The sequence below is a fragment of the Argiope bruennichi genome, chromosome 1 (genome assembly GCF_947563725.1).
Source record: "Argiope bruennichi chromosome 1, qqArgBrue1.1, whole genome shotgun sequence".
In the NCBI taxonomy this organism is placed as follows: domain Eukaryota; kingdom Metazoa; phylum Arthropoda; class Arachnida; order Araneae; family Araneidae; genus Argiope; species Argiope bruennichi.
Window position 1 is genome coordinate 106,963,174 of NC_079151.1, and position 16,168 is coordinate 106,979,341.

The window sequence follows — 16,168 nt, forward strand, 5'->3', positions numbered from 1 at the left end:
AAAAAATAAAAGTGCAAATTAAAAACTAGTACTTTACCTTGGCAAAAAGGCCATATGCAATAACAGCAATCTGAATTTTTTTAGAACTTTCACTTTCAAGGAAAATTTCTCTAAATTGCTTCATGAAATACTAAAAGAAATTACAAAACAGAAATATACATATATATATATGCAGATATATATATATATATATTTGCATAGAAACTTAACATATACACAGAGAAAAAATTAACTTACTTTAAACACTTTAGTACAGTAACTTCTGTCATCTGTAAATCTAGCAGCAATCATCTCAGATGTCTAAAATTCAAATCCAAAATTTTATTGAAAACAGATAATCTAACATACATTAGAAAAAAAAACAATATGTTTTTCAAATAAAAATAAATATTATGATTAGTTTATAATTAAAATATTAGTTTAAAAATTACATCAGTTTCTAATAAATAAAATATTACTTTTAATATAATCAATACTTAATTTATCAACACAGATTATAAATATTCATAAAGGAAAAAAGCAAGAGAAAATATTACTTCAATGTTATCACTAAAACAAAACAAAAAAAGAGAAAGAACTGGAGATGATGATATATACACACCTTGAAAAATATCAACTCATTATAACAACAACGAGTTAATTCTAACTTACATACAAGCTCAAAATAACAAAATCCTATTTTAAGCAATGAAAGTAAGTATCAGTATTGTTTACTGCATCAGAAAGGCGATTATTTAAAAAATTTCAATAATAGAATGGAGTTTTGGTTCTGAATATCAGACCTAAAGAAAATATTTTTTAAATATATATATATATTATTTTTTAATATTATATAGAATAAGATAACCATCACTTTACATGGTAACTGAATTATCAAATAAAATAAATAGTTATATGAAATTTTGATGAAAATGGCAAATGAGAGAAAATAAGAATGAAATTAAGACAGTTATGTAATATAAGAATACAGGACAAAAATTTACCATTATAAACAATAAAGTTGAAAATTTACTTTAAAATATGCGAGATGAAAATATTTAAATGAAAGAAATACATTTTTACCTTTACATCAAGCAAACAAAAATCAATAGCAGATAAAATCCCTAAACATTTATAAATATTTCCAGCAATTTATTAAAATGTCTTTTCTTTTTTCAAAAAATTTCATTTGTTTACATAAAATAAAATGACATATTTCAATACATATATACAAAAAAAAAATCTATTCTAATCTCAAAATTGGTGCCAAAACAGTAGAACAAATGACAAATATTATATGTTACTTTATTCTAAAATATTCTCTTTTTCTTAAATCCAAATCCCACTTTTTTATTTAATTATTTCCAACACACATTCTAGAAAACTGTTGATTCTGGTTCTCACACTTTGTGAAAAGGGATAAAAATCCTTAACACCAATACTTCAAAGATACTCAAAATTCTTTAACTTACGTCAACACATGTCAAAGAAATCTTTAAAAGAATCTCGAAGAGTATCATGAAAAAAATTTCTCTCACTTTGCTCTTGTGTTCTGGTGCAACCAGACATGTTAAGCCTTTTGTCCCAATGTACAAATTATTGCCTTAATAATAATAATTTGAAAAAAATTGTAAATAATTCGAAGTTTATTCCAAAAGTATCATTTTCTCAGTAACACATTTACCAAAATTATGCAACATATATTGTTACGACTCTATAACATTGTTTCCCAGCACAGTCCATTCCATCATAAAAAAGAAAGTTTTACGGCCAACTCTATTGAATACAGACCGGATGACTGACACCCAGGCTTGGCGACAAACTTAACGACCATTTGGCAATTTGACAGTGAATTTTGTGGCAAAATGCTACTAGAATTTTCAAGAATTTTGATATTAGAACCAATAGGAAGCGAGTTATGCTTGATTGTTTGAGAATCTTCTCTGCTCTACTCTGGAAACTATAAAAGGCTGACAGTCCAAGCCAAAACAGTCAAACAGTAGTATAGAGTCGTATAGCAAGTCAACAGGAAATTAGTTGGATCAGTAAAGCAAAGTGCAAGCGCTGAGTGAAACTCAAACAACAAAAGGATTGAGCCATGTGCCGAGTCTTGGAGACAAGTATTGAAGCAGCTTCGAGTTGGAGTGTGTGGAGTAACCAGTCGTATACTACCGAGTCAGCCATTGGGTACAACTAAAGCAAGAAGACAGTGGAGAATAGCAAATGTTTGGAAAAACCTTATTGAATAGTAAAGTAGATTCTCACCTCCTGCTACGTTCTGTCTGGCCACTCTGTATGCTGTGATTATTGTTTACTACCAATTATTACTTGAGGGCTGCTATTTGTTCTAAGTGTGCTGCTACATATTACTTGTGTATGTCTTGGCAGTGTATTTATAGTCTGTGTATTCAAGTTATAAATGTTGTTATTTGTTATTGAGACCTGCTGTCTGTGATACACCATACACCCACTACAGACCATTCGAGTTTTAGCAGAATTTTGAATTTTCATAATAATATATATAAAAAATTTTATTACTTTTGATAAAACAGAAAAAAATCTGCAAAAGAAAGCAAAATTTTTGAAATACATATATATGAAAACTTTAAATTTAACTATGTTCTAAAAACAATTTCCAAGTCATTTGAACTCTGGCTTTACTGTAATTTTAGTTATTGAGCTATGTGGGTAGTCATTTTCCCCTGGAAATCAAAACAATGTGTGAACAAATTCTCGTCTGGAACAACATAAATTCAAAATATTTCATCATACTCTCTCTTTCCTTGCTTTCTACCGTTCTACTCAATTCCTTGAATTGCATTTTGCCATAATTTTTAACACAGAAATGTTGATAATAGATAAAAATTGGACTATTTGATTAATCACGAATAAAAATCATTAAAGAACTCTTCAACACTATTTTTTCAATTATGTTATATATATATATATATATATATATATATATATATATATATATATATATATATATATATATATATATATATATATATATATATATATATATATATATATATATATATAAGCAATCTTATTTGAAGCTGAAAATATTGACAAAAAGTAAATTCCTGTCATCAAGATATAGCTTTCAACCCAGGCTGAATTATTCAAATAGTCAGATGTGTGGGGTCACTCAACTTTGTAGGGAATACAATTTTTTTACAGTATTTTCAGAATAATTAATTTTTTCCTTTCATTTAATTTGAAACCCTAATAAATGAAATGCTCTACACTAGTGTAGCATTATCTTCATGACACTGCATGTTATTGAGAATACTGAGCATCATGGTGATACTATAATAGTACACCTTTTGCAAATAAGAAAGAACTGGATATCTAAATTTATTTAAATTAAAATCAAGTACCATCCAAACTTTAACACAGCCTTGTTTGTTTCTTTCTTTTTTTAATTTGTAAATTAATGTGTTCCTTTATTTACTTATTGTTTCAAATGAATAAATGATCTCCAAACCATGGTCCTGGTAAACTTTACATTAAAACACTACATTAAGTTAAGAAAATTTCATATTTTTTTAATAAATTTGTTTAAAATTACTCTAAATTTAGAATTTAAATTTTTTTTATTTGAAATACATTGGATGTATTTCTTTTAAATGTTGTTAAAATCTCACAAATTAAATTTTTTGTTATTTCAATCTGTCATATTATTTGTTACTTATAAACTGCTTATAAATGCTCAAAGTCAGGAAGAAAAAAAACTATTTGACTTTTGAAAACTGGAGAGGAGGAAGAAGATCTTCAAAACTTGTACTCCTGTACACAACATAATTCTATAGAAATATATAAAAATGTTCAAAGCAATACATTCTTTTTGCAGTCTTTATAATATTTTAGACCATGATTAATGGTATCATCCAAATAATATATGGTTATATGTGAAATTTTTAATACCACAGTCAAAGGCAAAATTTTTTCACACTGTGTAACAAACACAGTTTTATACCAAACAGATTTCTTTATTACAAATTAGACAGATTTTAAAAGAAATAATTTAGAAGCAAAGAATAATATTAAAGAAACAATGCATATAAAATGCAGTAAAATATTACTTGCATGAAAATCTACAATTTTCAAATAAAAAAAAACAATACTAAAAAAATATGTAAATGAAAATCACTAACCACTTTCAACACAGATACAACAGTATCTCGTCCAAGTTTTTGCATTTCTCTGTTTTGGTGCTCGACCCAAGGCATTATTTCATGATATAAATCAACACAGTTTTCAAACACATACAGATCAAATTGTAATGCATGAGATGCAAGTAGCTGAAGCCCAGCTGAAATTGAAAATAATGTTTTTTTAATGTTTTTCCCCATTTAAACAAATATTACAATTTTTAAAATGTGAGAATTATATATATTTAAAAAAGCAGGTACTGCCTTTGTCAAAAATCCATCTAAACTATCCATCACTTAAAATCCAGTTATCATTAAAGATTAGCAATTACAATAATAAAATCTAAGGGATAAAATTTAAAACTGGGTGTTCGAGGAAGGATTTTCTGATGGCCTTCTTATCATGCAATCTTATAGATTAGTCATTCACCAACCTGAAGGGTAAATTAAAATTCTACAAAATGCAGAAATCCTTTATATCATAGATTAGTCATTCTCCAACCTGAAGGGAAAACTAAAATTCTACAAAATGGAGAAATCATTTATGTCATTTATTTTTTCAATCTTGCTACATAAAAATAAAATAAAGCCAAAAACATATTCTATTCTTCTTTACTAAATTGCATATCATATGCAAAGCTGCAATAGGATTGCAGTACATTATAAAATATGAATTTAATTTTTAAATATCTGGAAACATTACCTTTAATCACTGATGATGTTTTGTTAGCAAATCTTTCTGGCTTTGAAATCATTTTTCTTGAAACATCAAATATAAAATAGGACTTCTCAGGATCTTAAAGAAAAAAAAAATGCTTTTCATTAAAAGATGATAAAAGAAAAAATTTACTGAGTTTTATTTTATTTCAGGATAAGATTTCACAATAAGGAAAAGAACATTAAAAATATGAACTTATTCAAAATCAAAGGAAACTTTTTATATAAAAGATATACAAAATAATGTATTTCATTTGTATTAAATGAGATTGATCTACTTCATAACAAAATCTGGCACAATATTGAATATAAAAATATGGATGATTATTACCAACTTACTCAAATGGCAACAGAATCATTGAATTTTTCTAGATTATCTTTTATTTCACATAATCAGAAAAATATATGGCATATTCAGAACATAATAAAAACAAATTTTAAAATTAATGAAAGCAGAAGCTCTTTAAAAGAAACACATTGCTTGACTATCATCATGCATAGCTAAATTATTTTTAAAAATGGATAACATATAACATGAGATTATACTATGCATTCTGGACCTTCCCCATACATGTATAATTTATTCCACAATAGTTTAAATGAAAAAAAAAAATTCTAATGGGGTTGTGACATTTTGAAATGACAAGCAGTCTACTATAAAAGAAAGTATTAAATCAGTCTACAAGTACCTTTCACATTTCACTACCATTCAAAAAACAAAAAATCCTTTTGGAAGAAAGCTATAATTTATAATGGAAGAACTCATAAGATAAACAGTCTGAAGTTTAAGAGTTTGTAAATGTATTTTTAAAAAGGAAATAAATGTATGATGTAAATTTATGTAAATAAATTTACATTATGTATTTATAATTTATAATGTAAAATAATGTAAATAAATTATTATAAAGGAATTTTAAAAATGTACAAAGTAATAATAAGTATATAAGTAAGAGTGAAAAAATTTGATTTTCATATAAATTTTAAAAGATACATGAAAACTGGAAATCAATGGAAATTTTAAAATTATAAGAATAGTAATAATAAACAAAATTTTATTACAAGAGAAAAAAAATTCTTTAAAAAAACACACCTTCAGATTGAAGAACAGAAAAATTATACAGATATTCTTTTAAACCTTGTAGGCACCCAGCAACTATGTTGTAATCAAAAGCTTTTGTTTTTGAATTAACCTGAAATAAGAATAAAATATTTCATAACAAAATATAAAATATGTTCTAAAATATAATTTTCTAAATTTTCATACTTGAGCTTTCAATTCCTGGATGAAAATAGATAAAATTCTTTCTTGATAAGGTATAAAATCTTCAGGATAGTAATGTGCAATAATTCCCATGATGCTCAAAATTTCCTCTTTTACTAAAGAGCAAATTTGAGTTTGTCAAAAATACTATGATATTATTCAACAGGTTAAAAAAAAAAAATTCTAACATATCATGCAACTTCAAATAAGAGTAAAGAAAATTTTTCAAAAAGTAAAAAAACAGAAAATTATAAATAGCAGCAAAATAAAATCACAATGAAATATTCAGGTAGCATAATTATTTTTCTACATATAAAAATTAAGACATAAAATTTTATGAATTTATATATATATGTGGGGAAAGGCAACGACCAGCATTTATAAGTAAAATATATTTATTAAGATTACAAGGACAAAACACTACTAACATAGAACACATAAAAAAGATACATGAGTGTGAGCAGTACATCTTACCATTTCACCATCAAGCTCTTGTGTGTCAATTATGGCAAGAAAGCATCATGTTATAATTAACGCAACATGGCGCCATTATATATATATATATATATATATATATATAATTATAATTTAAGGAAAATATATTCTTAAAGATATAAGATAACATAACATTTAGATTTTAATTTTTTTTTAAATCCTTCAATCAAATATACAATGTAAATTAATTACAATTTAAATAGTAATTAACAATTAATTAATTCACCTATGAAATTTATATTCAGCAATTATATAGCTTTCAAAGAGTGATATAAAATCATTCTACAAACCATGATTACACTCAACTGCATAAAAAAATAGCTTTATCTCATTTTCATAACAAATTTTTATACAATTTATGTTGTTGCAATATAAAATATTATATTAAATATGCGTGAGAGAAAAAAATATAAGAAAAAGTTCATTTACCTGTAGATGTTAATTTTGAACGAAGGCTGAGTTGAAACATCAAATCTTCAATCAAATTTTTAATATTGATCCTTTTTTCACCCTGACAACCATGGCAATTTTCAAGTACCTATAATAATATAAAAATAAAATTTATGTAAAAAATTCCATTATAAAACATCAATAAGTCCCACACTATTAAAAATATGCAATAAATTAAACCTCAAATATAATTTAAAAAGTGAAAATTGTGCATGAAAAATAATGGCAAAATTTTTATTATACATTTAAAGAATAGCTTTTAAGGTGAATAGCAGATTTCTTACATATGTGATAGTCCTGAAATCTTAATGATATAGAATTACATAAAAATACTTAGTTTTATTTAATTCTTATTAAAAAAAAGAAATGCTAAATGAAATTTCTAAATAATTAACATGAGAATTCTTTGCAAATTTAAAATATTAAAAGATATTATGACTAAATTCAGATTTTAAAAACAATAAATCTATAATACTACTAACATTTATTACAAAATGAAAACTATGGTAATTCCTAATTTTTTTAAAGCTTAATGAAAATCTCATGTTCACTTACTTTTGAAATAGTGATGATACTCGATTTTTTTAAATCTGCACCAACATCACGCTTGATATACAAAATACAAATAACCTAGAATAAAATTAAAAATACCACATTTATTTATACATGTAACACAAAAAATTTTGATTCAAAAAGATTTTAATATATCTCTTTAGTTTTATAAAAATAAATGTAATTTAAATTAAAACTAATAAAATCATTTTTTTATAATGAAAAAAATCCAACGGAAAATACTATCATTTATCTGAGTTTAATGTTTTGAAACCAAAACAAATAAAGAATTGTGAATTTATGAACAATCAATAATAATATAAACCAAACAGTAATTAATTGTTTTTCTATCTAAATAATTTATGAATATTCTGAAACAGGATGATTTCTTTAAATAATTATGACTTTTCTTTTGTAAGAGACAGATATACTTTATGATTTTACCATCTCTTAATTTATCTATTAGCTTAAACTGTGAAACATTTATGTTATCAATTTTTATGTAGTTTACATATTTTAAATTTGTAGAAAGAACTTTGCAATAGTTCCCTTTCAGATTTATTTGTTCGTAACTTCAATATAGAATATGTTTAATTTTCGCCAAAGAGAAATATCTATTTACTTGTAAAATGAGGTATGCATTATAAACAATAAATTGCATTGCTGTTTATTTGTTTGAGCACTTTTTTCGGTATGGAATGCATCATTCTATTTTATATGGATTCCTATGGTAAAAACTGCTTTGCTTAACATTTTGAATTACGAGTAAGATTTCAGTACAAACATGCTCATTAGGTGAGGTCCCACTGTATTTGTATATGAAAATTGGTATTTCTTTCCAAAACAACTATACAACAAAAATTATCTTTGTATTAACTTAAAACTCAAGAAAATTAATTTTTTAATGATATCAATTTCATTTGCATATGCTTTTCCCCTTAATTTTAGTAATATTTTAAAATTTAATTTGTTGCACAATCCATTTTGAAATGCTCTGATGGAATTCAAACTCATTCAAAAAAACATGCCTTTGCAAATCATAACCTTCAAGCATGATTTTTGCTTCAATTTTAATTAATTTGAATTACACTGATTCAACTGAATTCATGTTTTTCAATCATATAAATTAACAAGGAGATATTCTTAAAAAATGCATTTCACATAAATAATATAAAAGCATTAAACATCAAAAAGCTGTTCACCAAAGGCAGCTAATAGGATATAGGTTACATATAAGCAGCTCATTACATACTAGTTACATTACTAGCAGTTAAAATGTTAAGCAACTTTTATATGTATAAACTATTGTATATTTACAAGGTACATAAATCATCACTGAAAAATCCAATATCACAAAAAAAATGTAAATTTTTTTTCCATGATTTTTTCAAAATATACATGAATTATATTAATAACTAATACTATTAATTAAACAGAGTATAAATTTTTAAATGATTAGTTTAAAAATGATTTTGTATCAGAATTGTCAAATTGACTATGATTATTAGCATGTAATACTATGCATTATTAAATTATAAAACCCAATTTAAAGTAAGTGTTAAAAGAAAAAAATACAAAATTATTTTATTAATTACCAATATGTCAGATCCATAATCTTGAATCAAATAGCCACTCTGTTCGATGATGTCATCGAGTAACTTAAAGCACTCTTTTTTTATATCTTTAAACTAAAAAAGAAAAAAAAATGTTAATAACAGGACGTTAATAAATATGATTTACTACATAAACTGACATAATGAAATTATTGCATGAGATCATTTGTCCCACAGTTATTAAATTTTTCACAGACAAATTTTAGAGGGTAAAAATGTGCAACTTGAGCCAATTTTTAGGTTGAAATTTTTATTAGAATATTAATTAGTAAAAAAAAAAGTGAGATTTTGGAATTTTTTCATGAGAATGCCAGAAAACACTATTGCATAAAATTAATTATTGCACACATTCAAACTTTAAAAAATTGTTTCTTTAAGATATCCATTTAATTATTATACAAATACTTTCTAAATTTGGTCAAATTTTTTTTAAAAAAATTACTTGATTTTCAACAATATTTTTCATTGTTGAACTTAAATTCAGATCATCATCATTTTTTTCATTAAATTTTCATCACATAATTTTTTTTCATTACTGAAAAATAAGGAAGGGTTCAGTTTAATATCCATGTGGTTTAAGGAAGTGAGTAATAAGAAAGTATTATGTGTGTAATAAGAAAACGAAATTACAATACCATATATATAGATTGCTTCAATGTATACATTTTAAACAGCACTTTCAATGTTGTAGAACTTCACTCTGTTAGGCTAGTTCATATGCACAATAAATAAATAAAAAGTGCAAAAATATTAAAATATAATTTGATATTTGCCCCAATTTTATGGTTAAAAAAATTTGGGGGGAGGGGGAATCATGGATTTGAAGTAATAAATAATACATTTAATTCAAAATAAGCACTAACAATATGCCTACTGAATCAGCCTTCAGCATAGTATGGCCACTGGCAAATTGCAAAACTAGTTAGTTACTAAAGATGGTTAATTAAGTATACATAGTGAAGAAGGATAACGATATTTAAAAACTAACAATTCCTTGTGATTAAACTATTAGAACATATAAAATAAACCAAGAGAAATAGAAATAAGTTTGAAGTCAACCTTTCTGCATGGAAGAATCAATTATCTGAAAAGAAACTGCAATTAAATAATGTTTAAATTAAAACTATTCAAAGAAAGATCTGCTCTATGATGCCAAATCAAATTATAATTTCTAGTTTATGATCAAACTTAGAAAAAAATTGGTAGTAACATACAAATTCTTATTAATGATTTATCTATCATAGCAAAGATATTTTATGATGAGACATCACTAATTTTGAATAAAGTTATTAATTATGATTTGCAGCAGCAATTAGAATTAATTCTTATACTTACACATGATCCTGGTCAACCATGGTACATAATAATTTCTTGGAAATTAAGAGAATTAGCTATACAAGGACAGATCTTGCAGGAACAAGTTTAAGAGAATTTTGCACAAAAAATTCAATTGAGATTTTTTTCACCTGATTCTAAAATTAATTTTTTAACGATTATTTAAAACTTCATGCCTTACATTCATAAAGCATTTATGATTTTCTTAAACTACAGCTTTTAACACTATTTTGAATCCATTATTAAAAAAGTATGCAGTATGTTTTTAAAGTTTTATAATTAAAATAAAAACATAATAAAAGAAACATATATACCTCTTTTGAAAGTAGAATCCCTTTTAAAAATCCTGGAATTCCATTTTCATTGCTTAGAAGATGGGAATTTACAATTTCTGGGGATGAAAAAATAAAAAATTTACAGTTGTAATTTGTAAATGTTAGCTTATTCTTCAAAGATCACATTCATAAGAAATGCCACTAAAATACAGGTCTTTAATGAAAAAAAGGACACTAAAATATAATTACTTGAATTGAAACAAAAAAGCTATAATAAAAAAAGTTAATATTTTAATTATAGCACATATTTTTTAATATAATTAAGGTCTCAATAATTTAGCAAGCATCCTTTAAAAAAACAGTATGTTACTAAAGAGAAAAAAAGAAACAGGAAAATCAAGGTATAACACAAAAATAAATAAACTCAATGAAAATTATAAAAATGGTTATATTTTTTTCAGAAAAAGATAGAGGAACAAGAAATGTATTTACATATTAATAAATCATACAAATGGTTCAACAAATATTAGAATTACTACCTAGACAAGAAAGTCAGAGTTTGAAATAAATATGACTTTAAATACAGCACTCATAAAATGGAACATAAATAGATTCTCAAGGCAATAGAATATTTAATTAATTGCTATCATCTAAATATAATCAGTGAAGAAGAAGAATACTGTATGCTATAAGAAGAAATCACTAATATTTAACGGTCTTTATAAACTCATATTGATGCTACCTTTATTAATAATGGTTATTTCTTTAAAATTAAGCACTATTATTATTAAAAATAAACTGAATATTCATAAATTTTTACAAAAAAATATAGATAACAAGCTGAAACTACTGAAGATTAACTGAAACTATTAAAGATTAACAATTAAAGTCAACCATTAAATATTTGCTGAAAATATTGCATAATATATCACAGAAAAGTTGAACAAATTCCTATGATTCTAAATATTGAAATATGAATCAATAATCACTCAAAAAATGAATAATTATAGTTAGTTATTTGAACTTTTTAATACTCGAAATAAAATTCTAAATGAAAACTTTTTGCATGAAAAAAAAGATTATAACAATAGCATAAATTTAAAATTAAAAACATTCTATAAAGATGCAAATAAAATGTCTTTTTTTCCTCCAAAAAACAATATTTCACATTATATCTCTTTATTCCTAGGATATATAGTATATCTATAATTTATTAGAATATTTAAAGATGCATAAATTTTTAATAATGTTAATAATTATAAAATGATATTAGCCTTCTACCTGCATTACTAAGCATTATAATTAAATTATAATTTATATCTGACTGTTTTTTATATTATATCACAGCATAATACGTATATAAATATTTATTTTTCTGTAATGCATTATTGAAGCGAACACAATAATCTGCAATGACATCTACTCACGAATTTCATTAATCCCTTTTTAACTGGTAATTTTTTTACATAAATTAAGAATGATAAATAAAAAATATATTCAGAAATTTCACTATTTTTTTAATAGACTGATTGTTATGTTAATATTTATTTCATGATTTGTAGGGTGTTAAAGTGAAATGAATATCAAATATCAGGACAAAAGTAAAATTAATGTTACAAAATCTTCTAATAGTTCTCTGCAAAAGTAAATATCATTATTTTCTGTGTTTTAATCAGATATCATTAATATTTTTTCTACATTACTGCTTCTTTTAGAGTGACTACAAGGAATAGAGTTTCTATTTCAATTTAAAACAAATTAAATGCTATTAAGAGATTAGTATAATACTTTTCAAAGGATAATATGACATCGGAATTTTTTTTAAATCCATCTACAAAGAAGCCATTTATAATCACATCTTTTAAAAAATAGCCTTCTTTACCTTTACATATTACTTCTAATGTATTTTTTTATTAAGGTAAATTTAGTTAATAATTTGTCCATGAAAACTTCTCTATCTTAAAGTACAATATATAATAAAAAATATCGATTGTAGTAGGCAATATATGCTATTCTACAACTGTGGTTAAAAAGAATCTGGAATGCTGACAAAAAGCAAAAAAGAACTAATTTATTGCATCATCTTCAAAGTAATTTGTTCAGATTGCAATGCACTAATGTCAATGTTTTTATCAATTACCAAAGCATGCTTTAAAGTCATTTTTGTGATAAACCTTCATAGTTCTTCCTCATAGCGAATGTTCTTTTATTAAATTAATGGATACAAAAAGTGATTACAAAGGCACAATTCCAAGAAAATAATAATAAAAAAAAAGTCACACATTGTTATATTAAGTAAATATCGAGCTTGTGAAGATGCACTAATTGATGTTTAATTAGAAAATCCCAAATAATATTTGCACTCTGAGAAGAAGCATGCCACATTTCAAGCCATTTTCGATGAATTGCTTCATGCAAACAATACAAAACACTTAAATAAAAATGTTTATTGACTGTCTAGCAGCAGGTAGGAATTCAAAATACATAACTATTAAATAAAACAGTTAATACTGCCTTATATTTGAGAAACTTTCATGTGGTCTCCTGTTTCCTTTTGGTCTTGCCTAACCTTTCAAATTACATTCACTTGATTATTCAGCTGTTTCTGTATCAAAAGTGTATACACAAGTTTCATCATCAGTAATAAAGTATTTCTGAAAAAAATATGGCTTTAAGAAAGCTCTTAGACAACATGAGGATGTTGTTGTTTGTTTGTTATTTCTTGAATTCCTTCTATATTTGTTGTTTCATGAAACAACTTGATAAGCAACGTGTTGCAATCCTAAATTACCTTTTAAAAGTAGCGGATAGGGATCAGATGATATAAGAACTTGTTCAGTAATACCTCTTATTATCAAATGACAATCACTAAGCACTAATTCTGTGACTTATTGATATCTTAATCATTAATTGACTTGGTTGGTCAACTATGCTGCAATAGATTTATAACATCTTTAAATTTTTATACCAATCAAATACTGTCATATTTTGAAAAAGTAATCTTCAAAAATTTATTGCAATATCTCAAATGCTTTTGCAGAAGAAATTTCACTGCTATAAAATCATTTAATGCATGTTCTTTGCTGAGTAAAATTTTGAATTTCAGAAAAATCAACAGTGTAAAAATTCTTTAAAAATGTACTTTCATTAGATAAAATTAAATAAATTCCTGACTGGTGCCAAATATTTATAGAGGTTTAAATGTTTGATAAAAATTTGCATACAACATTTACAATAGATTTACTTCAACTGAAGCATTCCAGATACTTTTTAATCATAGTAACACTTTTTGATTTCTTTCTCTTTCCTTCATCCAATAATTTCTATTATTCCAAATCAACTCATTTTTGTCAGCTAATTGAGATATTTCAGAACTATCTCTTCATTTAAACTACATGATTACTATTTTTTCTGGCTAAGAAATATCATCAACTTGTTATCCAATTTCAATTTTTAAAATGTTTACACTATAAGCAAAGTCAAAAAAGACATTTCTTTTATTAAATCCAAAACCGATTTAAATACAATTGCATTATGCAAAATAATTTACTACTAAATTATTATTTGATCAGTTCTAAAGAACATGGAGTAGATTTCTACCAATTTCAATCAAATCATGCCAAACAGGAAACTCACCAAATATCAACTAAAGAATACAGATAAGTTATCCCATTTTCCGAGTTAGTGCCTTTCAAAAATTAATGCTCAGTATTTGCACTATATTCTTTAGTTAAGCCTATATCTTTAAAAGCAAATTATTATCATGAACATGAAGATATGCTTATCCATACAAGTTATTATCATTAACAGTTTCTTAGCTCTGATTGCTACAGCTATAGTACAAAGTGCTTAATTATACATATATATGTAGTGATATCTCTTAATCTTATTTAAATCTGAATTAATATTTCCTAATTTCATCGATATTAACCATTTTAAGAAGTTCTCCCATTTCCTGATCCAAATCCCACTTTTTTCTTTAATTAATTCTGCACAACTCTATAAAACTGCTGAATTCAACAGGTTCTCATACTCTGTGTAAAGAGATAAAAATAATTACAGTTCACAACATTCTTTTAAAGATACCTAAAATTCCTTTGCCTAAATTGACATGTGCCAAAGAAATCCCTACTAAAATGGTGAAGAAACACCCCCACATTCTTCATTAACACTGATGAAGAAATTTTGGTTTCTTCCGCTCTTCTGTCATGATGAAGACCGATGTATTTCTCCCATTTATTCTTTGTATGTAAATTATTCATCCCATAATGAAATAAACCAAAGTTTTAAAATTTCAAAAGTTGCTTCTATTCAGTCAAGCAACTGCTATATTTACATATAAATGGAGACAGAGAAAGCATACTTTAGATACAAATATATTATAACATTAAAATTAAATAATAAAGACCTGGAATTGTATTAACTAAAAAACTTCACAAACACTGAAATAAAAACGGATCATTAAACAACGGATCAAAAAATTAATGATCTGACAGAGAAAAAAATGCATTGTGAAATACAAAATAAATATATAATTAGTTATCATAACAAAAATTGCCAACTCGTGTCATTGATCTCTGCTCGAAAGCATTAAGAAAAATATAAATAAAACATGAAATTAATTGCTTCATAACTAGCTTTTATTCATGCTTAGCTTTATTCATACACATTTAAGAAAAAAGAAACCTGTCCCAGTTGCTAAACGCTAAAAAATAGATATATTTTTAAACTCTGTCTAGTGTTACATACGGAATTGGACAATTATATATGTTGATAATTTTCCTGGTAAAATAAGATACTTTATATCTTTGTGGTAGCAATGTATTTTCAAAAAAATTATAATTTTACAAATTCAAGCAGAAAATACTAAATGAAATAATTTATTCACATCGGTATTCAAAAGTAAAAAAAAAAAAAGTTGAAAATCTAATCTTCTTTTAAAAAATAATTTTTTCCAGAATATTGTTCACTTTAAGTATGCAGTTGCCCAAAAGCATTTCATAAATATAGAAAAATTTTAATAAAGATTTATAGAAAATATCTCATAATAGCACAAAATTTTTAAATTCGATTTTTGACCTCTTTGCTGTTTTTGGAAGTTGAAATTGCAATATTTATCGCGAATCTTCTTGATGATATCAGATATAGTTCCTTCATTTCCCGAAAATGTATTATTTTCCTGAAAAGTCTTCAAAGATTCTAAACTTTTACAGATTAGTTCGACGACAGCTGTCATGTTAGCGGAAAACTAATCAGCGACTCCATGAAAATTAGACCGACATACAAAAGTTTCTGTTTTTAAAATATACACCATATCATAGAGTGTATATGGTT

At 24.9% G+C, this 16,168-nt stretch overlaps 1 protein-coding gene across 1 annotated transcript in view; it reads right to left on the bottom strand.

Moving 5' to 3' along the window:
• The window catches only part of LOC129962986 (DNA-dependent protein kinase catalytic subunit-like), a 128,591-nt gene extending 112,460 nt beyond the window's left edge, over nt 1-16,131 (bottom strand). Inside the window, exons 1-11 of the mRNA XM_056076991.1 lie at nt 15,914-16,131; nt 10,874-10,950; nt 9,207-9,299; nt 7,615-7,689; nt 7,039-7,147; nt 6,118-6,230; nt 5,944-6,043; nt 4,840-4,932; nt 4,140-4,297; nt 238-300; nt 38-130 (exon numbers count right to left, since the gene is read on the bottom strand). Coding sequence (XP_055932966.1) covers nt 38-130; nt 238-300; nt 4,140-4,297; nt 4,840-4,932; nt 5,944-6,043; nt 6,118-6,230; nt 7,039-7,147; nt 7,615-7,689; nt 9,207-9,299; nt 10,874-10,950; nt 15,914-16,070 — 1,131 coding nt within the window. The 5' untranslated portion in view covers nt 16,071-16,131. The remainder of the gene's footprint in view (nt 1-37; nt 131-237; nt 301-4,139; nt 4,298-4,839; nt 4,933-5,943; nt 6,044-6,117; nt 6,231-7,038; nt 7,148-7,614; nt 7,690-9,206; nt 9,300-10,873; nt 10,951-15,913) is intronic.
• Between the last annotated feature and the right edge of the window lie 37 nt (nt 16,132-16,168).